General features: G+C 43.0%; 1 protein-coding gene across 5 annotated transcripts in view; it reads right to left on the bottom strand.

The window, feature by feature from the left end:
• INO80 (INO80 complex ATPase subunit) overlaps window positions 1-25170 on the bottom strand; it is a 139118-nt gene that overhangs the window by 113195 nt on the left and 753 nt on the right. For 4 of the 5 annotated variants that reach the window (XM_055278754.2, XM_055278756.2, XM_063639095.1 and 1 more), the window contains exons 2-5: window positions 6013-6198; window positions 5621-5790; window positions 5461-5528; window positions 1894-2049 (exon numbers count right to left, since the gene is read on the bottom strand). In XM_055278754.2, coding sequence (XP_055134729.1) covers window positions 1894-2049; window positions 5461-5528; window positions 5621-5790; window positions 6013-6155 — 537 coding nt within the window. In that variant the 5' untranslated portion in view covers window positions 6156-6198. Of the gene's footprint in view, window positions 1-1893; window positions 2050-3475; window positions 3710-5460; window positions 5529-5620; window positions 5791-6012; window positions 6199-25170 lie in introns of those variants that run through there. The other variant, XM_055278757.2, reaches the window with a different exon arrangement.

Below are 25170 nucleotides of genomic sequence, written 5' to 3' on the forward strand. Positions count from 1 at the left end.
TAAGGTACAAATACAACGAATATTTGCAAAAAAAGAAACGAAATGCTGATACATGCTACATTAATCAATCTTGAAAATATGACATTAAGTGAGAGAAGCTGGACACAGCAACATGTTGCATGATTCCATTTGTATGAAATGTCTAGAATGGGCACATTTATAGAAACAGAGCGGATTGGGCTGGGGATGGTGGCTCACGCCTGTAATCCCAGCACTTTGGTAGGCTAAGGCAGGAGGATAACCTGAGGTCAGGAGTTCGAGACCGACCTGGCCAACATGGTGAAAACCCGTCTTTACTAAAAATGCAAAAAAAAAAAGCCGGGTGTGGTGGCGCACGCCTGTAATCTCAGCTACTCGGCAGGCTGAGCAGGAGAATCGCTTGACTCTGGGAGGCAGAGGATGCAGTGAGCCAAGATTGCGCCACTGCACTCCAGCCTGGGCAACAGAGCGAGACTCTGTCCAAAAAAAAGAAAAAAGGAACAGAGTGGACTGGTGGCTGCCTAGACTGAGGGACAGATAGAATGAGGGGCAACAGCTCAGAGGCATGCAGTTTCTTTATGAGGTGATGTAAATGTTCAGGAATTAGGCAGTAATGATAGTAACCCAACTATGAATATATTAAAAACACACTGAAATGCACACTATATAAGGCTGAAGTTTTGTTATGTGAATTACATCTCAATAAAGCTGTTCCACTGCTACCTAAAGTTAAAATGATGTATCTTTTTTTTTGAAGAACATATCTTTTAGTCCAGTACATCTGAAGTATTAGTAGTTCAATTTTATTGATTCCAGAGAATTTTGGAAAATTTATTTTTTTTTTTTTTTTGAGATGAAGTCTCGCTCTGTCACCCAGCCAAGAGTGCAGTGGCGCAATCTCGGCTCACCGCAACCTCCACCTCCTGGGTTCAAGCGATTCTCCTGCCTCAGCCTCCTGAGTAGCTGGGATTACAGGCATGCACCACCACGCCCAGCTAATTTTGTATTTTTAGTAGAGACAGGGTTTCCCCATGTTTGTCAGGCTGGTCTCGAACTCCTGACCTCAGATGATTCACCTGCCTGGGCCTCCCAAAGTGCTGGGATTACAGGCGTGAGTCACTGCGCCCGGCCAACTTTTTGTATTTTTAGTAGAGATGGAGTTTCACCAAGTTGGCTGGGCTGGGCTCCAACTCCTGACCTCAAGTGATCTGCCCACTTCAGCCTCCCAAAGTGCTGGGATTACAGGCGTGAGCCACCGCACCCAGTCAGGAATTTTAAGTTCCAGGGTACATGTGCAAGATGTGCAGGTTTGCTACACGGGTAAACATGTGCCATGTGGTTTGCTGCACCTATCAACCCATCACCTAAGTATTAAGCCCAGCAAGCATTAGTTATTTTTCCTGATGCTCTCCCTCCTCCTGCACCCACCTGCCCAGGCCCCAGTGTGTCTTGTTCCCCTCCCTGTGTCCATGTGTTCTCATTGTTCAGCTCCCACTTACACTCCCTGCTGAGGATAATGATTTCCAGCTCCATAAAATGATGTATCTTTTTTTTTTTTTTTGAGACGGAGTCTCGCTCTGTCCCCAGGCTGGAGTGCAGTGGCTTGATCTCGACTCACTGCAACTTCTGCCTCTGGGTTCAAGCGATTCTCCTACCTCAGCCTCCTGAGTAGCTGGGACTACAGGCGCACGCCACCATACCCAGCTAATTTTTGTATTTTTAGTAGACAGGGGGTTTCACCATGTTGGCCGGGATGGTTTCAATTTCTTGACCTCATGATCCACCCACCTCGACCTCCCAAAGTGCTGGGATTATAGGTGTGAGCCACCACGCTCAGCCAAAATGATGTAACTTTAATGACTATAAAGCAGAGGGTGAATACTCAGTTTGAAGTGTTTCTCCTGAAACTCTTACCTCCTTGTCTTTACTATACTTATTTTGATGAAGTTTCTTATATTTGTGTAGTCGAAGCATGTTGTGAAGTTCTTCTCTGCTAAGATTGAGTTCTTCTTCATCACCATCTTCACTCTGAGAATCAGCCTCGCTGGATTCATCACTTAGCAGAATGCTCTGAAAAGGGTGAAAATAGAAATGTATCTTTTGCTGTGAAGCAATCCCATTTATAATCCAAGCATTTTTTCCCAGATCCAAAACAATGACAAAAACAGCAGGAAGATAGTCACTCCAGTTCCCCTTATGATATGCTTTATAAATTCAACTGAAAAACATTAAGAATACTAATTAAACTTAGGGAATACAAATTAAAATGCAATAAAACATGGGACATGTTATCAGCAACAAGGCTAAAAATTCCTCTGAATACTTACAAAAGTATAAGCAATACATAAATATCATATACATATAAACTATACATGCATGCCAAAAAGGAAGGCAAAAAAAACAACTACCTATAGGGTATAAAAAAATATAGAAAGCAAGCTGTAATGGCCCAAAAGGAGAAATATCCCAAATATCTATTTATTGATAAATGGATAAATAAAATGTGGAATATCCAGATAATGAGATGTAATTCAGCCATGAAAAGGAATAACACGTTAGTAGGGGCTACAATATGAAGAACCTTGAAAATATTATGCTAAATTAAAGAAGTCAGTCATAAAAGGTCACGTTATCCTAGGATTCAATTTATATGAAATGTCTAGGCTGGGAGTGGTGGCTCACACCTGTAATCCCAACACTTTGGCAGGCCCAGGCAGGAGGACTGCTTGAAGCCAGGAGTTTGAGACCAGCTTGGGCAACCTAGTAAGATCTCTTCTCTACAGAAAAAGGCATGTGCCTATAGTCCCAGCTACTTGGGAGACAGAGGAGGAAGGACTGCTTGACCCCAGGAATTCGAGGGTGCAGTGAGCTATGGCTGCACCACTGCACTCCAACCTAGGAAACAGTGCAAGAGCCTGTCTCTTAAAAAGAAAACAAAAACAAAAATTCCAGAAGAGGCACATCAACACAGACAAAAAGCAGATTAGTGGCTGCCAAAGGACAGAGGAAATAGAAAATGGAGAGTACTGCTGGCCGGGCTCAGTGGCTCACGTCTGTAATCCCAGCACTTCGGGAGGCCGAGGCGGGGGGATCACAAGGTCAGGAGTTTGAGAATAGCCTGGCCAACACGGTGAAACCCTGTCTCTACTAAAAATACAAAAATTAGCCAGGCGTGGTGGCAAGCGCCTGTAGTTCCAGCTACTCAGGAGGCTGAGGCAAGAGAATCGCTTAAACCCAGGAGGCAGACGTTGCAGTGAGCTGAGATCTCGCCACTACACTACAGCCTGGGCGACAGAGCAAGGCTCCGTCTCAAAAAACAAAAAAGAAAAAAAGAAAATGGAGAGTGACTGCTAACGGGTACAGGGTTCATTTCAGAATGTTAAAAATTTTCTGAGATTACATTGTAATCATGGGTATACAACTTTGTAAATACATGAAAAACAACTAAGTTTTAACCTGTAAAAGGGTGAATTTGGCTAGGCACGGTGGCTCACACCTGTAATCCCAGCACTTTGAGAGGCTGAGGCAGGCAGATTGCTTGAGCTCAGGAGTTCGACACCAGCCTGGGCAACATGGCGAAACCCCCAAAAATTAGTTGAACGTGGTGGTGCGGGCCTGTAGTCCTACTTCACAGGGGTGAGGCTGGAGGATCACTAGAACCCAGGAGGTCGAAGCTGCACTAAGCTGAGATTGTGCCACCGCACTCCAGCCAGGGTGAAAAAGTGAGACCCTGTCTCGAAAATAAATAAATAAAAATAAAATAAAATGAAAAGGTGAATTTTATGACAATGAATTATAACTCAATTTTTCAAAATATGACAGCTAAACATAACAATTTCTGCATTTCCAACAGCCTAAAGCGCAACTGATATTGACCAAATCGGACCTTTTACACATGAGCCTTTTGAAGGACCTAGTGATAATAATGAAGGGTTTTAATTGCTTTTGAGTACTTCATAGGAAAAGTATAAAAGAGAAATAATTAGTTTCAATAAAAGAAATACTATCCTTAATTCAGTTTGGCCACTGACAGTAATCTTCTAAGAGTGTAAATGAGATTAACAACCTCTCTGCTTGTAAACACTCCAATGGCTTATGACTACAACGACAGTAAAACACAAATTCCTTAACATAGACAAAGCCTGTGTGATCACAGTCTTGTAACTTCATCTTCCACCATCCTCCTCATTCACTGTGCTCTAGCCATACTAGACTTCTTTTTTTCGCCAAACATACTAAGTTGTTTCTTTTCTCAGGACTTTTGTAGTTGTTCCTTCTGACCGAAATGCCATTACCCTAGATATAACATGGTTCTCTGTGATCACTCAGAATCAGTTGAAATGTTATGTCTTTAAAGAAGCCATGTTTATTTACTTGTTTACAGGCTTACTAACTGCCTGCCTCCTTTAGAATGTAAGCACCATTGGGCAGGAAACTTGCCCAACCATAATAGTACCTGGCACATGCACATGGATGCACTAAATCAACATCTGTTAAATGAATAAACTACTCAGGAACTTATGGAAGTTATGGAATTAATATAAATTATGGAACTTATGGAATTAATATTCCTGATTATGTGACCCAATGAGTGCAAAGACTTCATCTGATAAATTTTTGTACTTCCTCTTTCCCCTCAGTACGTTATAACAGGTTGAGCATCCTATTCCAAAAACCCAAAATACTCCGAAATCTCAAAGGTTTTGAGCACCAATAAGATGCCACAAGTGGAAAATTCCACACTTGACCTCATGTGACAGGTCACAGTCAAAACACAGGTATATAAAACAGTTTATTCAGCATCCCCGAGGCAAAAATATAATTACCTTCAGGCTATGTTAAGGTGTATATAAAACATAAATGAATTTGGTGTTTATTAACTTGGGTCCCATCTCCAAGATATCTCATTTTGTACTGCAAATATTCAAAAAAAAAAAAATCTGAGGCTGGGAGCTCACGCCTATAATCCCAGCACTTTGGGAGGCTGAGACAGGCGGATCACCTGAGGTCAGGAGTTTGAGACCAACCTAGCTAACATGGTGAAACCTCATTTCTACTAAAAATACAAAAAAATTAGCTGGGCGTGGTGGCGCGTGCCTGTAATCCCAGCTACTCAGGAGGCTGAGGCAGGAGAATCGCTTGAACCCAGGAGGCGGAGGTTGCAGTGAGCTGAGATCATGCCATTGCACTCCAGCTTGGGCAACAAGAGTGAAACGTCGTCTCAAAAACAAAATCTGAAACACATCTGGTCTCAAGCATTTCAGATTGGCAATACTCAACCTGTACTCAATTCATGTTTGCTAAATGACTTCACTGAATCTTCCAGATTTTCTCAATAATCTCTTCAAAAAACCACATCCAGTATAAAAGAATCATATTTGAAAAACTCTGTCAATCTGCCAAAATGAGTTGATAACTTTCCCATCTATTAGTAACTTTAGCAGACTATCTGCATTGTAAACATCCTGCTTTATCTCTTACCTTTAGCCACTTTCTGCTTTTCTTCAGCTTAGAGAAATTATATAAATTCCCCTTATCACATTTTGATTCTGTATAAAGAAACAAAGAATAAAAAAATTAAAGGATGACTGCCCCAAGATAACGATAGTCCAAAGGGGGATGGATGTCACACCACACTGACCTGACTGTAGAACTCCATTCAGAGAATATGTGTTTAACATTCCAGAACTGCCTGCTCCAGAAGTTTCACCAAGCAATGAATTTGGAGGTTCTTCCTTAACTTGTATTAAGGGATCCCCAGACTGGGGCAATAAGGGATTACTGTCATCCAGTCCATCTTCACTGTCATCACTATAAATTGAAGAATGAGTCCACAATTACAGCTGACCCAATAAAATATAATTTAAAGTTAGAACTGGACACTTTACAGAATATAAATTGACTGTTTTTATTTGAAAGAGGCAAAAGAAAATATCAAACAAAAATCATAAGATACTTTAATCCTATAAAATCTGTAAGGATAATGGAAATCAGGAATTTGGAAAAACATACTGCAAAGATACAATAACATACCTAGAAATATTCCTATTGAAGATGGCTGACGTTTGTCGCAGAAAATGGTCCAACCGGAGGGCCCTCTCCAAGTACTGAAGATAGAGGGGCTTTGCCAGCTCAGTGCAGCCTCCATCATCCCTGGCACCCAACTCCGAGGCCATAGAACAAATTTGTCTTCATGCACAAGGACCTCCGACTGCACGGCTGCAGAACAGAGATAAGAAGTGAAAGATGAAATTACTATCCATTCTCCCTTTCTCTTGCCTGCTTGTTCCCAATATGAAGAGAAATCAGACCTTCCAGAACACAAGACACTGAGAAGACAGGAGTCTGCAGAAAGATCATGATAAAGCTCTTGTCAGACACTGCCTCCTAAAGCAAAGGCAGAAGTTAAAAGGATATAAAGAATATAAAAGGATAGCAACACAGTTACATTTCACAATGAAAATTCATACTATACTTTTTCAAAACAGTATCTTAAAACATACCCACTTCCTTTATCCCTTTCAACAAAAAATTACCCAAAACTATGAATAAACAACTATCCAAATCTACACCCCAAGCTCACTGTTGTGCACCTCAGAAAGGAAAGTACTAGAGGAGCACTCGTTCTCAGCATCACCTTCAAAATAGGTGCTGCCCTCTTCATTTTGAATTCATATTCATACATATATGTAAGGTATCTTATTTATAAGGGAATAGACGTACTGGCAGAGTATTTTACTATCCTTTGTAAAAATGCCATAATGAGTAAAATTTAAATTTAGAAAATTGGAGCAAAAAGAATAAAAGTGAGGGTGAGAAACGCGGGTATAGCCTAAGCATTCTCTTTGCTACCTTACATTGTTAAAGACAACATTAGGTTCAGAACATCTTCACTAGAGACACAATCACACAATCAGTATAACAACGCTTCTCCCACCACTTTCTTGTTTGTTTTTGTTTTTTGAGACGGAGTCTCGCTCTGTCACCCAGGCAATTCAAGCAATTCTCCTGCCTCAGCCTCCTGAGTAGCTAGGATTACAGGCGCCCACCACCACGCCCAGCTGATTTTTGTATTTTTAGTGGAGACGGGGTTTCACCATGTTGGTCAGGCTGGTCTTCAACTCCTGACCTCAAGCAATCCACCCGCCTCGGCCTCCCAAAGTGCTGGGATTACAGGCTTGAGCCACCATGCCCAGCCTTCTCCCACCACTTTCAAACAGTAACATCTGCCTTATACCTGGTTATCTCTAAATACTTAAAAGGTTACACGAGGATTAAATAATGACATAATTTACACTAATAAGCCCACCAAATGACGTAAATACTCAATAAACCATAAATTATTGTTATTTTTTTCAGACGGAGTTTCGCTCTTGCAGTGGGGTGATCTTAGCTCACTGCAACCTCTGCCTCACAGGTTCAAGTGATTCTCCTGCCTCAGGCTCCCAAGTAGCTGGGATTACAGGCGTCCACCACCACGCCTGGCTAATTTGTTTTATTTTTAGTAGAGACGGGGTTTCACCATGTTGGCCAGGCTGGTCTGGAACTCTTGACCTCAGGTGATCTACCAGTACCAACCTCCCAAAGTGCTACGATTACAGGCGTGAGCCACTGTGCCCAGCCTAAAATACAAAAATACTAAAAATACAAACATTAGCTGGGCGTGGTGGCAGGCATCTGTAATTCCACCTACTCAGCAGACTGAGGCAGGAGAATCGCTTGAACCTGGGAGGCAGAAGTTGCAGTGAGCCAAGACTGTGCCACTGCACTCCAGCCTGGGCAACGAGAGGAAAACCCCATCTCAAAAAACAACAACAACAAAAAACTAAATGATAAGTTTTTTTGTTTTTTGTATTTTTAGTAGGAAGGGGTTTCACCATGTTAGCCAGAATGGTCTTGATCTCCTGACCTTGTGATCCGCCTGCCTCGGCCTCCCAAAGTGCAGGGATTATAGGCGTGAGCCACCACGCCTGGCCAACTAAGTGATAAGCTTTAAAGGCAATCATACATCTGAGTTGTCTTCTCTTTTTTTTTTTTTTTTTTTACAGTTTTCTAATATAACCTTTCTATCTAAAACAGTGTAACTTCTAGAAAAACCAGGAGAAAATCTTCATGACTGACCATAAAAAATTCTAGATATGCAATCAAAAGCACAAAAGATCAAAAATTAGACCATGCAAATTAAAAATGTTTACACTTTAAAATATATCATTAAGAAAATGAAGACAAACTAGGCACAGTGGCTCATGCCGGTAATCCCAACACTCTGGGAGACCGAAGTGGTGGGAGGATCACTTGAGCCCAGGAAGACAAGATCAACCTGGGCAACACAGTGAGATCTCATCTCTTCAAAAGAATTTAAAATTAGCTGGGCATGGTGGCACAGGCCTCTGGACAAACTATTTGGGAGGCTGAAGTGGGAGGATCACTTACAGCCCAGGAGTTTGAGGCTACAGTGAGCCACGATCTTGCAACTGCACTCCAGCCTGGGTGACAAAAAAAAGAAAAAGAAAATGAAGACAAGCCACAGACTAGAAGATACTTGCAAATCATCTATCTGATAAAGGTCTTGTATCCACATAAACAACTCTTTTTTTTTACACAGTTGTCAGTGTGTACACATAAAACTTACAACTCTATAAGATAAATAACCCAATTTAAAAATGGGCAAAAGATTTTGAACAGACATTTTACCAACAAAGATGTATGACTAGCTAATAGACACATGAAAAAATGCTAAATATCAATAAATTAAAATTAAAGCAACATACTACTTCATACCCACTAGAATAATAAAAAAGATAGGCTAGACACAGTGGCTCTCACCTATAATCCCAACATTCAGGAGGCTGAAGTGGGTGGATCCCTTGAGCCCAGGAGTTTGAGACCAGCCTGGGCAACATAGCAGGACCATGTCTCTACAAAAAATTAAAAAATTAGCCAAGTATGGTGATGCGTGCCTGTAGTGCCAGTTACTCAAGAGGCTGAGGCGAGAGGATTGCTTGAGACCAGGAAGTCAAGGCTGCAGTGAGCTATCATTTTGCCACTGCACTCCAGCCTGGAGTAAGACCCTGTCTCAAAAAAAAAAAAAAAAAACCACACACACACACACACACACACACACACACACACACACACACACAGAACAAGAGAGTGAGAGAGAGGGAAAGAAAAAGGAAAAAAAAAAAAAAAAAAGAAAAATGTTCCAAATTCCCATTGTGGCGACAGTTGCACAATTCTATAAATCTACCAAAAATATATCCAAAATATACTGAACTGTATATTTTATTTAAATTATGTGAATTTCATAGTTTGTAAATTGTCAGTCTTGGTAATATAAAGAAAAAAGAATGCTAAAAAATACTTTTGGCCAGGAGCAGTGGCTGAAGCTTGTAATCCCAGCACTTTGGGAGGTGAGGCAGGAGGACAGCTTGAGCCCAAGAGTTCAAGACCAGCCTGACTAACATAGTGAGACCTTGTCTCTACAAAAAAATTTAAAAATTAGCTGAGTGTAGTGGCATGCACCCGTAAACCTAGCTACTTGGGAGGCTGAGGAGGGAGGATGGTTTGAGCCCAGGAGGTTGAGACCTCAGTGAGTCATGAATGCACCACTGTACTCCAGCCTGCATAACAGAGTGAGACTGTAAAAAAAAAAAACAAAAAACTTTAAATTTCACTTTTTCAAAGTGAGACCTAACATGTACCCACCCACTCCAAAAGATTTCAAAGAAATTGGTTTTTAAAATACAACAAAACTCCTTTAAGAGAACAGCAAATAATTCATCTTGATACATGTATAAATGTAAAAGTACTCTGCTTGGCTCCATCCCAAGCTTTTATTATAGGACAATTAATTCATGCTCTAGTTATTTTACCTGATAACGAAAATAACACTAATTAAGGAGGTATGACTACCAAGTAATACGGAGTGATTCAAAATGAATGGAATATTTTCTTTTTTTTTTTTGAGACGGAGTCTCGCTCGTAGCCCAGGCTGGAGTGCTGTGGCCCAATCTCGGCTCATTGCAAGCTCTGCCTCCCAGGTTCACGCCATTCTCCTGCCTCAGCCTCCCGAGTAGCTGGGACTACAGGCGCCTGCCACCACGCCCAGCTAACTTTTTGTATTTTTAGTAGATACGGGGTTTCACCGCGTTAGCCAGGATGGTCTTGATCTCCTGACCTCGTGATCCACCTGCCTCGGCCTCCCAAAGTGCTGGGATTACAGGTGTGAGCCACTGCACCCGGCCAATGAATGGAATATTTTCAAAACTTATTCCTCAGTACCTATGTGAGTATGAAATCAAAAACAATTTGTTGAAGAAAGATCACAGTTGCTTCTAGTCTTACAATGCTCAATATATACTCCCTTTTGACACCCAGTATACATCAGTCCTGTCAATTGATTCATCCCAGAAATCATCTTTGCAGCATATCACCACTGATGGCTGAAATGACAGCTACAATGCATTCCCTTATGTCCACAATACCACCAAAAAAAGGTGCTGCAAGCACAAAATTCTCCACGTATCTCCACAAGAAGTCTTATGATGACATTTGGAGAACCAAGTTATATTTTTTAAGTGTTCAATTTTTTTCTTTATGGTGGCAAAATATACACAACATAAAACTTACCATTTTAACCATTTTTAAGTGTATACTTCAGTGGTATTACATACATTCACATTGTTGTGCAACCATTACTACCATTCACAATTTTTTCTTTCTTTTTTTTTTTTTGAGACAGAGGCTCCCTCTGTCGCCCAGGCTGGAGCACAATGGGGTGATCTCCGCTCACTACAATCTCTGCCTCCTGGGTTCAAGTGATTCTCTCACCTCCAGCCTCCCAAAGTAGCTGAGACTACAGGCGCACCCCACCACGCCTGGCTAATTTTTGTAATTTTTCTATTAGTAGAGATGGAGTTTTACCATGTTGGCCAGGCTGGTCTCAAACGCCTGGCCTCAAGTGATCCACCCACCTCAGTCTCCCAAAGTAGTGGGATTATAGGCATGAGCCACCCACCGGGCTGACAATTATTTTTTAATCATCTTTTAAGATTGCTGGCCTCTCAATTCAGCCTAGTCTTGATTAGCATGTTAAAAGCTGCTGCTGTAATAACCACTTTCATCTCCTCTATTTGTCTCTCATTCCCTACAAGAAAACTGCATGGCCATCAACCTGACCCATCTGTTATTGTCCAACTTCAGCAAAACACTTGATAATTCTCAATAACCCTTTTACCCCCCTTCTATCAATTGTTTCTCATTCTCTACCACGATTACTTCGAATCTTTTTTCCCTCTTCCTCAAAATTCTGAAGTCATTCCCCGCTCATCTTGGAAGAGCCTGAAGACCAAATCATTCCATCCTCTTTTATTTCACCTTAGCTCAATAGTTTCCTCTTACTTGTGATATTTGAGTCACCAACACAAATAGACTTTATTTGTAACTCTTAGTCAAGGTGATTCTCCATACTAGTACAAAAGATGTGACTATTTCTTGCCATGCATGGTGGGTCATGCCTGTAATCCCAGCACTTTGGGAGGCTGAGACGGGCAGATCACAAGGTCAGGAGCTCGAGACCAACCGGGCTAACACAGTGAAATCCCGCCTTTACTAAAAATACAAAAAAAGTAGCTGGGCTTGGTGGCATGCACCTGTAGTCCTAGCTACTCAGGAGGCTGAGGCAGGAGAATCGCTTGAACCTGGGAGGTGGAGGTTGCAGTGAGCCAAGACTGTGCCACTGAACTCCAGCCTGGGCGACAGAGCAAGACTCCATCTCAAAAAAAGAAGATATGACTATTTCTTATGTCACCTATTATGGGTTCATGCCCATGCATTTGCATTTTAAAATACATACTGTGTAACTGTAAGTTACTTTATGTTTCCCCAATATATTACAATTAGGGTATCATACTGCTTTTTAAAATTACATATTATATTATCTATAGATTTCATTTCAGAATTTTAAAAAGGGCATATTAGGCCAGGCGCAGTGGCTCACGCCTGTAATCCTAGCAATTTGGGAGGCCAAGGCAGGAGATCACCTGAGATCAGGAGTTCGACACCAGCCTGACCAATATGGTGAAACCCCATCTCTACTAAAAATACAAAAATTAGCCAGGTGTGGTGGCGGGTGCCTGTAGTCCCAGCAACTTGGGAGCCTGAGGCAGAAGAATCTCTTGAACCTGGGAGGCGGAGTTACAGTGAGCCAAGATAGTGCCACTGCACTCCAGCCTGGGCAACAGAGCAAGACTCTGTCTCAAAGGAAAAAAAAAAGGGCGTATTATAAAATATTTGTAATAAAAAAGGAGAGTTGGGTCTGATACGGTTGAGAACCATGCTCTCTGATCACCCGTTTATCAGAATGAATGAAGTCGATATTGCTGAGTGACTCTTGCTTTTGGATACTCTATTTATCTTTGAAAACTTGGGACTATTCATTCTTTAACTCCTTGACTGAAACTTTATTCTAAATGTGGAGTATACCAAAGTTCTGTCATCTATTCCTACCCCTTAGAAAATCTCATCTTCTACCAGGAATTCAATAAACACTGCTGTATGACTGACCCTCTGGCTCTCAACTTGCACAGCATATAATCCACATTTCTAGATGCTTCTAGAAATGCTTTCTAGATGCTTTCTAGCCCCTACAAACCCAAACTTCTCATATGCCTCCACAGCAGCTAGTTCATCTGTCTTTCCTATTTATATAACAATTATTCAGACTCAAAATCTATGAATCATTTTTTACACCCACTTCTAATTCTCTCCTGACATGCAGTGAGTCCCAATGTGTAGTTAATTCTTCTTTGGGAATAATGTCTGGAATATGTCAGTTTCTTCCTATTATCAGTGTTTTCATTTAGCTTCTTCTTAGCCTCACACCTAGACTACTGCTTCCTAATTGAGTTTCCCACCTCCAGGTTCTTCTCACTCTAATTCATCCTCGCAGATACTTCCAGATCAGTATTCCCAAATCATCTTTCTTGTTTTATATTTTTTTGAGACAGAGTCTCGCTTTGTCACCCAGGCTGGAGTCCAGTGGCACGCTCTCAGCTCACTGCAACCTCCGCCTCCCTGGCTCAAGCAATTTTTCTGCCTCAGCCTCCCAGGTAGCTGGGATTAGAGGCGCCCACGACAATGCCCGGCTAATTTTTCCTATTTTCAGTAGAGACAGGATTTTATCATGTTGGCCAGGCTAGTGTTAAACTCCTGACCTCAAGTGATCCACCTGCCTCGGCCTCCCAAAGCGCTGGGATTACAGGTGTGAGCCACTGTGCCCAGCCCAAATTCATCATTCTGATTATGTCATTAGTTCCTCAATAGTTTTCCAAAACTCAATAAAATCTAAATTCTTCAGCCTGAAATTTAAAGACCTTTATCATCTGGTTTTGAGTTACTTTTTACAATTTAATCTTTTACTACTTCCCCACATTCCAGACAAATTAAGAGTTCCTTTAAAATGTCTCTTAATTTCCTATCAGACCTGTCTCACTTCGCGCAAAGAGGCTCTTTAAAATTCATCTGACCGCCAGGCGCGGTGGCTCACGCCTGTAATCCCAGCACCTTGGGAGGCCAAGGCAGGCTGATCACCTGAGGTCAGGAGTTCGAGACCAGCCTGACCAACATGGAGAAACCCCGTCTCTACTAAAAATACAACAAAATTAGTCAGGTGTGGTGGCGCATGCCTGTAATCCCAGCTACTTGGGAGGCTGAGGCAGCAGAATCGCTTGAACTCAGGAGGCAGAGGTTGCGGTCACTGCACTCCAGCCTGGGCAATAAGAGCAAAACTCCATCTCAAAAAAAAAAAAAAAGTAATAAAATAAAATAAAATTCATCTGACCACAGGCTCAATACTGTATTGCTAAGGATGAAAGAACTATTGAATATGTTTTTGAAACAATTCATCATTGAATAGCCTGTTCCACACCCTGAACTCTGGCTCATTATCCTGAATCGGAACTCTGATCATACTTCAGCTGCCCTGCCAACAGCTTCATGTTAATGGTAAACTGTATGCTTCAGAATCATACTCACATATATCAGACTTTCTGAGCTATGTTCATGAGTAATCCTGGACTGATTGCTTTGTACTCTCTAGTTACTGCTAGGCCCTTATTTCTTTTCTTTTCTTTTTTTAAAGGGGCAGTCTTGCTCTTTCTCCCAGGCTGGAGTGCAGTGGTCCAATCTTGGCTCACTGCAACCTCCGCCTGCCAGATTGAAGGGTTTCTCCTGCCTCAGGCTTCCGAGTAGCTGGGATTACAGGCATGAGCCACCACGCCTGGCTAATTTTTTTTGTATTTTAGTAGAGCCGAGGTTTCACCATGTTGGCCAGGCTGGTCTCAAACTCCTGACCTCAAGTGATTTGTCTGCCTCGGCCTCCTAAAGTGCTGGAATTACAGGTGTGAGCCACCACACCTGGCCAACTTGTCAGTATTTATATTGTACAGAATTATGTATTCTGTACAAAATTCACTTTTATATTTAATTTTACTATACTAAAAGTCAGTTTTCATTATGAGAGTGGACACACTTAACCAGTGTGGGTAGTAACAGACAAGTTATGTAGAACTGTGTTCCTCAAAGAAGACTGAAAATCAAAGTTCAGGTAATTCATCCCAAAGACAAACCATTTGCAAATAAGCATGAGTTGAACTGTACACTAACTGGATCCTGCTTTTCAAACTGTAGATATTTCAGTCAGTCATATCTGTGATGATTATATAAAGAGCAAATGTAGTTACTTTCACTTTATTAACTATGTGGTCTAATAATCAACAAGGAGACATGTTTACATCAAACCAGGTGGTTGATAAACACTTCTTTAAATGTTAAACATTATCCTTTACACAAGAAGCTTGGAGGTTGGGGGGCACCTCCATTATAAAGAATTCCAAGTGGGGATCCAAATTTCTCTATTTTCTCAAATAGGAGGCTACATACTCACCCATTCTGAGATTTATGTGCCAAATGTTTCATATCTGTTTGCATTTTCATTTAAACCTTATATGATGTAGGCACTATTACAACCACCATTTTACATACAAAGAAACTGAGCTTAACTAACTCGCCCAAGATCATACAAACAGAAGTGCGCCAAGATTGGAATCCAAGAAGTGTGACTTCAAAGCCCCACAAGATTAAGTACTCCAAGTCTGAAGTACTTCCAGCAAATTAGAGGCTCCTACGACATAAAACTATGCCACTAGAGTATTTCAAGGAGAATTTTAATTCATTCAATCCTTTGTTTACATCAATATAAAACTTTATTTTATACTATGGGTCATAATCCAATTCTGCTTTAATTTTGCTACTCAAATTGTTCCAGCTTTGGCCACTGGAAACTTTCAGTTGGTTCCTTTGCTCCCTTGACATAACCCCATTAATGTGAAATGTTGTTGTTTTTAGAGCACTTCCTTATTTTTTGGCACAACAAGATACTCAAGGTTCATCTTATATATATTTCCCGCCCCAATCACAGAATCAACTATTTCTCCAAGGAGCACTAGCTTCTTTTATTGGAGAATAATATTAGAAACTAAGATCCAGGGCCAGGTGTGTTGGCTCACATCTGTAATCCCAACACTTTGGGAGGCTGAGGCAGGAGGACTGCTTGAGCCCAGGAGTTCAAGACCAGCCTGGGTAATACAGGGAAACCCACCTCTCTATAAAAATAGAAAACTTTGGCCAATCGCTGTGACTCATGCCTGTAATGCCAGCACTTTGGGAGGCTGATCACTTGAGCTCTGGAGTTTGAGACCAGCCTGGGCAACATAGCGAAATCCTGTCTCCATGAAAAATACAAAAATTAGCCACACGTGGTGGCGAGCACCTATAGTCCCAGCTACCTGGGAGGCTGGAGTGCAAGGGTGGCTTAAGCCCGAGAGACACAGGTTGCTGTGGGCTGAGATCGCGCCACTACACTCCAGCCTGGGTGACAGGGCCAGACCCTGTCTCAAAAAAAATAAAAAGAAAGAAAAAATTAGATTAGCTGGGCATAGTGGCATACACCTGTAGTCCCAGCCCCAGCTATTTGGGAGGCTGAGGTGGAAGGAAAGCTTGAGTCCGGAAGGTCATGGCTACAGTAAGCATGCCACCGCACTCCAGCCTAGGTGACAGGGCAAGACCCCTGTCTCAAGAAAAAAAAGAAACCAAGATCTGGGCACTAGGTGCACTCCTAGGTGTTGTTTCTTTCAACTCTCAGCTGACAAAGAATGGAAATATATTTGTGTATATTAACTCAAGTATTTTGTACTGGTATCTCCAACCTGAATCCATTACCACAAAGATTATTCTAGCCTCCTGCCTTGCTTATCTGTAAATTCCACTCCAACAGTGAAAAGCCTGCCTCCTGCCATCCATTTACTTAATTGTTCAATTGTAGTTACATATGTAATCAGTAATGCATTTTCCTTTAAACCAGATCAGAATTGTTAACCTCTACCCCTTTGGGATGTAACTTTATCAATTAAAGTATAAGGCTTATTTACAGTCTCTTTTGTCTTACAGATTCCACTCATTTCCAAAGTTACTTAAATCAGCACCTTCTTCCCGTTTAGCAAGGTTGTTTCACACATTTGTGATAGTTAGTTTCTCCTGTCAAGGTTTGCATGCCTGAGAGGCCTTAACCTCTAAAAAAAATTTTTTTAATTTGCATACATTAAAGTTTACTCTTAGGCCCAGAACAGTAGATCACACCCAGCACTTCAGCAGGCCAAGGCAGGCAATCACTTGAAGCCAGGAGTTCAAGACCAGGAGTTCGAGACCAGCCTGGCCAACAAGGCGAAACCCCATCTCTACTAAAAATACAAAAATTAGCCAGGCATTGTGGCACACACCTGTAATCCCCGCTACTTCGGAGGCTGAGGCAGGAGAATTGCTTGAACCCAGGAGGTGAAGGTTGCAGCGAGCCACGATGGTGCCACTGCACTCCAGCCCGGGTGACAGAACAAGACTCTATCGTTAAAAAATAACTAACTAGGCTGGGTGTAGTGGCTCATGCTTATAATCCCAGCACTTTGGGAGGCCAAGGAGGGTGGATCATTTGAAGTCAGGAGTTCGAGGCCAGCCTGGCCAACATGGTGAAACCCTGTCTCTACTAAAAATACAAAAATTAGCTGGGTGTCCTTGGTGGGCACCTGTAATCCCAGCTACTCAGGAGGCTAAGACAGGAGAATCGCTTGAGCCTGGGAAACAGAGGTGGCAGTGAGCTGAGATCATGCCACTGCACTCCAGCCTGGGCAACAGAGCCAGACTATGTCTCAATAAATAAATAAATAGGCAGGGCATGGTGGCTCACGCCTGTAATCCCAGCACTTTGGGAGGCCAAAGAGGGTGGATCACGCGGTCAGAAGTTTGAGACCAACCTGACCAACACAGTGAAACCCCATCTCTACTAAAAATACAAAAATTAGCTGGGCATGGTGGTGCATGCCTGTAATCTCAGTTACTAGGGAGGCTGAGGCAGGAGACTCGCTTGAACTCGGGAGGCAGAAGTTGTGGTGAGCCGAGATTGCACCACTGCACTCCAGCCTTGGCAACACAGCAAGACTGTGTCTCAAAAAATAAATAAACAAACTTTACTCTTTGTGCTGTAAAGTTCTATGGGTTTTGACATGTCATGTGTCCACCATTACAGTATCAAACAATATTTTTATCAAGCAGTAACTTCAACTGAATTAAATGATACAACAACTTTCAGTGGAAACAGCATGGTAAGAAAGAAAGAAGATGAAGTCAAGAGCTGTGAGCTGAATCCATTGAAAAGCCACAAATAAGCCAGGCACGGTGGCTCACGCCTGTAATCCCAGCACTTTGGGAGGCTGAGGCAGGCGGATCACAAGGTCAGGAGATCGAGACCATTCTGACTAACACAGTGAAACCCCCCCGTCTCTACTAAAAAATACAAAAAATTAGCCGGGTGTGGTGGCAGGTGCCTGTAGTCCCAGCTAGTTGGGAGGCTGAGGCAGGAGAATGGCGTGAACTCGGGAGGTGGAAGTTGCAGTGACCCAAGATCTCGCCACTGCACTCCAGTCTGGGGAGCAGAGCGAGACTCCGTCTCAAAAAAAAAAAAAAAAAAAAGAAAAGCCACAAATAGACTAGGACAGGCAGCTAACCACTCTGGGTCTCACTAGTTCCACTGTAAAATAGGGGTTCAATTCGACTAATCATATATAGCATTTATTAAACATTATGTATCAGGAATGGTACTAAGCATGTCACATGGATTGCCTCATTCATGTCTAACAACACTATAAAGTAGACACTGAGAGAGCAGGACGTCCACCCTCAGAACCGGAACCTTTGTACAAAACAGAGAATTAAATAAGGGTGATGTTGAAAAACAAGAATATGTGTGCTCAGAAGCATGTCCAGTGAGTGCCACACCATGGAAAAGGGAGGCCAGCAAAAGACTGGGCCAAATCTCCACGGTCTCTTTGGAAAGAAGACAGGTCAGGCTGTTGGATTCACTTACACAGATGCCAATAAGAAAAAAAAGCATTGCCTGGGGAAAGGATACACTGATACAGTATTTGGAGAATCCCAAGAAGTCTATTCCTGGAACAAAAATGATCTTTGCCAGCATTAATAAGATAGAAAGGGCAGATTTGATAGCTTACCTCAAAAAAGCTACTAATGGCTGGGCACAGTGGCTCACGCCTGTAATCCCAGCACTTTGAGAGGCCGAGGCAGGCGGATTACTTGAGGTCAAGAGCTCAAGACCAGCCTAGCCAACATGGTGAAACCCCATCTCTACTAAAAATACAAAAATTAGCCAGGCATGGTGGCGGGCACCTGTAATTCCAGCTACTAGGGAGGCTGAGACAGAACTGCCTGAACCCGGGAGGCAGAGGTTACAGTGAGCCGAGATTGCCCCACTGCACTACAGCCTGGGTGACAGAGTAAGACACTTCAAAAAAAAGTACTAATGAGTAATTGGCCACTGCCGTATTTATTACAAAATAGAAATGTCTGGCCGGGCACAGTGGCTCATGGCTGTAACCCCAGCACTTTGGGAGGTTGGGAGGCTGAGGCGGGTGGATCACCTGAGGTCAGGAGTTCGAGATCAGCCTGGCCAACATGGTGAAACCCTGTCGCTACTAAAAATACAAAAATTATTCCAGGTGCGGTGGCTCACATCTGTAATCCCAGCACTTTGGGAGGCCGAAGCAGATGGATCACCTGACGTCAGGCGTTTGAGACCAGCCTGGTCAACATGGTGAAACCCTACCTCTACTAAAGATATGAAAATTAGCCAGCCATGGTGGCACACACCTGTAGTCCTAGCTACTCGGGAGGCTGAGGCAGGAGAATCACTTGAATCTGGGAAGTGGAGGTTGCAGTGAACTGAGATAGTACCACTGCACTCCAGCCTGGACGACAAGAGCGAGACTCCATCTCAAAAACAAACAAACAAACAAAAAAACTGGCGAGGCGTGGTGGTGGGTGGCTGTAATCCCAGCTGCTGGGGAGGCTGAGGCAGGAGAATTGCGTGAGCCCGGTTGGCAGAGGCTGCAGTGAGCTGAGATCATGCTATTGCACACCAACCTAGGCAACAAGCAAAACTCCGCCTCAAAAAAAAAAAAAAAAAAGAAAACTGGCTGTGGTTAAATGAATATACTTGGTTTTTTGGATTTTACTTTTATTTTGAGACGGAGTTCCCTTCTGTCACCAGGCTGGAGTGCAGTGGCATGATCTCGGCTCACTGCAACCTCCACCTCCAGGGTTCAAGCAATTCTACTGCCTCAGCCTCCCAAGTAGCTGGGACTACAGGCACGCACCAGCACACTCACCTAATTTTTGTGTTTTTAGTAGAGACGGGGTTTCACCATGTTGGTCAGGATGGTCTCGATCTCTTGACCTCATGATCCACCCGCCTCATCCTCCCAAAGTGCTGGGATTACAGATATAAGCCACGGCACCCGGCCTCTTTTACTTTCTAGACAGGGTCTTGCTTGTAACCCAGGCTGCAGTGCAGTGGCAGGATCACATCTCACTATAGCCTTGACCTGCTGAGCTCAGGTGATCCTTCTATTTCGGCCTCCAGAGTAGCTGGGACTACGGGCATGCACCACCACGCCCGGCTAATTTTTTGTAGGGATGGGGTTTTGGCATATTGCCCAGGCTGGTCTCAAACTCCTAGACTTAAGTGATTTGCCTGCCTTGGTCTCTCAAAGTGCTGAGATTACAGGTGTGAGTTACCATGAAGGTCTTGGTTTTTGTTGTTTTTTTTAATAGTAATTCCAATTAAGTAAATGATATCATTGTTTTCCCCTTCTAAAGACATGATTGAACTTCATTAGTAATGTTCAACTTTTCATCAAGATGGTGAATGCCATCTTAAAATCTATTGGAGATTGATTTTGTATTTAGATTTATATAACTGGTTATGTGAGCATATTTAAATACTGGCAAAATTCCTTCATTGTCTCAGAACCAAGCACAATTCACCTGTGTTTTGTGTTTATTTGCCTCTTAAAGGCAAGGGCTGAAGAAAAGGCAGCAATGTCTACATTTTTGGCCTTAACTATGCCAAGCTAATTAGAATTCCTTGTAACTAAAATGGTTCCTTTTACTTACTGAAAAGCACTTTAGGGTGTGGTTTATGTGTAATATCAAATAAAGAATCGTTAACGCTTAAAAAATAAAATAGGCCAGCCGTGGTGGTTCACACCTATAATCCTAGCACTTTGGGAGGTAGAGGCAGGCAAATCACCTGAGGTCAGAAGTTCCAGATCAGCCTGGTCAACATGGTGAAACCCCATCTCTACTAAAGATACAAAAATTAGCTGGGCGTGGTGGCACGTGCCTGTAGTCCCGGTTACTCAGGAGGCTGAAGCAGGAGAATTGCTTGAACCCGGGAGGCGGAGGTTGCAGTGAGCCGAGATGGCGCCACTGCACTCCAGCCTGGCGAGAGTGTGAGACTCTGTCTCAAAAAAAAAGAATTTTTTTTTAATCGTCTGGTCTGTTCTTAAGACTTAACCATCTTATTCACTAAGAAGTTTCAAAAACAGGCCAGGCACAGTGGCTCACACCTGTAATCCCAGCACTTTGGGAGGTTAAGGTGGGCAGATCACGAGGTCAGGAGTTTGAGACCAGCCTAGCTAACATGGTGAAATCCGGTCTCTACCAAAAATACAAAAATTAGCCGGGCGTGGTGGCGTGCACCTGTAATCCTAGCTACTCTCGAGGCTGAGGCAGGAGAATCACTTGAACCCGGGAGGTGGAGGTTGCAATGAGCTGAGATCGTGCCACCGTACTCCAGCCTGGGCTACAAGAGCAAAACTCTTGTCTCAAAAAAAAAACCTTTTTGCAGGGAGGAGGAAAAAAAAAAACCTCTTGCCCAACAGAATAGGTGTCTTCAGACTACAAAGCTGTCCAAGATACATTAAAAAATGTTAAGAACCCTGCTCTGGAGGGAACAGCTCTGTTGCCCAGGCTGGAGTGTAGTGGCACAATCAGGGTTCACTGTAGCCTCAACCTCCCAGGCTCAACCAAACCTCCCATCTCAGCTTTCCAAGTAGCTGAACTACAGGCACACGCCACCCTAGTCCGAAAATTTTATTTTCTATAGAGATGAGGTCTCACTATATTGACCAGGCTGGTCTCAAGCTCCTCAAGCTCACGTAATCCTCCCTCCTCTGCCTCCCAAAGTGCTGGGATTACAGGTGGAAACCACTAGGCCTGGCTGAAAATACTCTTCAAAATATTTTTGGGGAAAGCAGAAGGACTATAACAAAAATAGAATACTGATTCTGTCATTTACTGGCTATGTGATTTAACTTGGTTTCAATTTTCTTATTTGTAAAATGAGAATTACTACCAGGAAGTTTCATGAGAATTAAAATGATAATATGTAAGGTATCTACCATACTGACTGACTCACAAGAGTTGTCTGATATTAGTGTCTATGCCCTTCTCATTCTCTATATGCTATAGCCAATCATATCAACATTTTGATACTTTAGATCCAACTTTAAAACTTTTCAACTGTTAGCCTGGCACAGTGGCTCACGCCTGTAATCCCAGCAATTTGGGAGGCCAAGGCAGGCGGATCACAAGGTCAAGAGATCAAGACCATCCTGGCCAAAGATGGTGAAACCCCATCTCTACTAAAAATACAAAAATTAGCCAGGCGTGATGGCATGCACCTGTAGTCCCAGCTACTTGGGAGAATGAAGCAGGGGAATTTCTTGAACCCGGGAGGCAGAGGGTGCAGTGAGCCTAGATCGTGCCACTCACTCCGGCCTGGCGACAGGGCGAGACTCCATCTCAAAAAAAAAAAAACAAAAAAACTTTTCAATTGTTTTCCTACAAAAACTTAGTCTCCCAGGCCGGGCGCGGTGGCTCACGCTTGTAATCCCAGCACTTTGGGAGGCCAAGGCGGGCGGATCACGAGGTCAGGAGATCGAGACCACGGTGAAACCCCGTCTCTACTAAAAAAGACAAAAAATTAGCCGGGCGTTGTGGCGGGCGCCTGTAGTCCCAGCTACTCACAGAGGCTGAGGCAGGAGAATGGCGTGAACCCGGGAGGCGGAGCTTGCAGTGAGCCGAGATTGCGCCACTGCACTCCAGCCTGGGCGACAGAGCGAGATTCCGTCTCAAAAAAAAAACTTAGTCTCCTATTAACCCCAACCCACTCTGTCCACTCTAAAATCCACTGCATCCTAGCATTTAGATTTCATGTGTATTTTGTTGTCGTTGTTGTTGTGGAGCCAGCTCGGGCTGTCGCCCAGGCTGGAGTGCAGTGGCTCAATCTCCGCTTACTGCAATCTCTGCCTCCTGGGCTCAAGTCATCCTCCCACCTCAGCCTCCCAAGTAGCTGGGACTACAGGCGCATATCACCATGCTTAGCTAATTTTTGTATTTTCTGTAGAGACAGGGTTTTGCCATGTTGGCCATGCTGATTTCAAACTCCTGAGCTCAAGCGATCCGCCTGCCTCGGCCTCCCAAAGCGCTGGGATTACAGGTGTGAGCCACCAAGCCTACCCTATTTAATGTGAATTTGTATGCTGACATATTAAATCCCCTAGCCAGTTTTGTTTTGTTTTGTTTTTTTGAGACAAGAGTTTTGCTCTCGTTGCACTCCACTGGAGTGCAGTGGCGCAATCTCGGCTCACTGCAACCTCCACCTCCCGGGTTCAAGCGATTCTCCTGCCTCAGCCTCCTGAGTAGCTGGGATTACAGATGCGCACCACCACGCCCAGCTAATTTTTTGTATTTTTGGTAGAGACAGAGTTTCATCATGTTGGCCAGGGTGGTTTCGAACTCCTGACCTCAGGTGATCCACCCACCTCAGTCTCCCAAAGTGCAGGGATTACAGGCGTGAGCCACCGCACCCAGCCAACAAACTTTCATTAAGTGAACTTCTAACACCACAGCTTATAATTTGTTTTGTTTTGTTTTGTTTTTAGAGACAGAGTCTCGCCCTCCGCCCAGGCTTGAGTGCACTGGCACAATCATAGCTCACTAGGGACTCAAGTGATCCTCTTGCCTCCTGAGTAACTGGGACTACAGGCTTGAGACACCATGCCCAGCATCACAGCTCTTGATTTGTTGCTTTGGCTTAATCACGTTTCCACCTTGATGTACTCAAAATGTTTTTATTAGTCATAAACTTTTCTAATCACATTTGTGCTCACTACAATTATTTCCCATCACAATTTATAGACTTTCAAAAATTGATTTGGTTTCTACTGAAATAAAACGTAGAGAAAAAGAACACAGTAAACTAAAATGATGGAATTTAATCCCTTAAAAACAAAATTCAGCCGGGCGCGGTGGCTCACACCTGTAATCTCAGCACTTTGGGAGGCCAAGGTGGGTGGATCACGAGGTCAGGGGCTCGAGACCAGCCTGACCAACATGGTGAAACCCCGTCTCTACTAAAAATACAAAAATTAGCTGGCCATGGTGGCGGATGCCTGTAATCCCAGCTACTTGGGAGGCTGAGGCAGGAGAATTGCTTGAACCCGGGAGGCAGAGGTTGCAGTGAGCCGAGATAGTGCCACCGCACTCCTGGGCGACAGAGCAAGACTCCATCTCAAAAAAAAAAAAAAAAAAAAAAAAAAAAATTCATTTTAAAGTCTAGAACGTATGCAAATTTTACCACACATAATGATCTCAAATTGTTTTACAGGAGGAGGAGCTTGGAAATTTCAAACATAAAATGCAACTAGAACAGAATATTATTTGGCATTAAAAGCAAATGAGGCCATGGGCGGTGGCTCATGCCTGTAATCCCAGCACTCTGGGAGGCCAAGGCAGGTGGATCACTTGAGGTCAAGAGTTCAAGACCGGCCTGGCCAACATAGTGAAACCTCGTTTCTACTAAAAATACAAAAATTAGCCGGGTGTGGTGGCGGCCGCCTGTAATCCCAGCTACTGGGGAGGCTGAGGCACGAGAAGTGCTTGAACCTGGGAGGAAGAGGTTGCAGTGAGTCGGGACCCTGCCACTGCACTCCAGCCTGGGCAACAGAGCGAGACTCAGTCTCAAAAAAAAAAAGGAATTAAGTCCTGATACATGCTACAACATGGATGAACCTTGAAAACACCATGTTAAGTGAAACAAACCAGGCAAAGAAAGATACATATTATATGTTTCTTTTTTTAGGCAAATTTAGGCAGAAAATATATTAATAGTTACCTGAGGCTGGAGGGAGAGGGAATGGAGAGTGACTGCTAAATGGCTTCTAGAGATTCTTTTTTAGGGTGATGAATTAAATAGTGGTTAATGGCTACAGAACTTAATAAATATAGTTTTAGAAAATCACTTAATTATACGCTTTAGAAAGCTGAATTTTTTGGTGTTTGAATCATATTTCAATAAAGCTATTATTTAATTTAAGTTGCCACTGAAAAGCCACAATAATTTTGTTGTGAAGGAAATAATGAAAGTCACTGACTGGAAAACCAACCTGTGACGTTAGCCAGGTCAACCTCCAAATTCCTTCCTCCATTTCTAACAAGTACATCAAACTAGAGACAGTGCGTGAATCAAAGAATTCCAGGCACAGTTGGCTGTTAACTAGAATAGTAAGTGGCTTCCTAGGCTCTGTCACTCCTAAACTGTAGGGGGCTTCTAGCCTCGGAGATTACGGAAGTAGTACTTTTCATTAGCAAGCTCAAGAAGGAATGTCAAAATAGGATGACACTTTCCTAGTCGCTCTGTAAAAACCTAAAACAACAGAA

The sequence above is a fragment of the Symphalangus syndactylus genome, chromosome 5 (genome assembly GCF_028878055.3).
Source record: "Symphalangus syndactylus isolate Jambi chromosome 5, NHGRI_mSymSyn1-v2.1_pri, whole genome shotgun sequence".
Lineage (NCBI taxonomy): Eukaryota > Metazoa > Chordata > Mammalia > Primates > Hylobatidae > Symphalangus > Symphalangus syndactylus.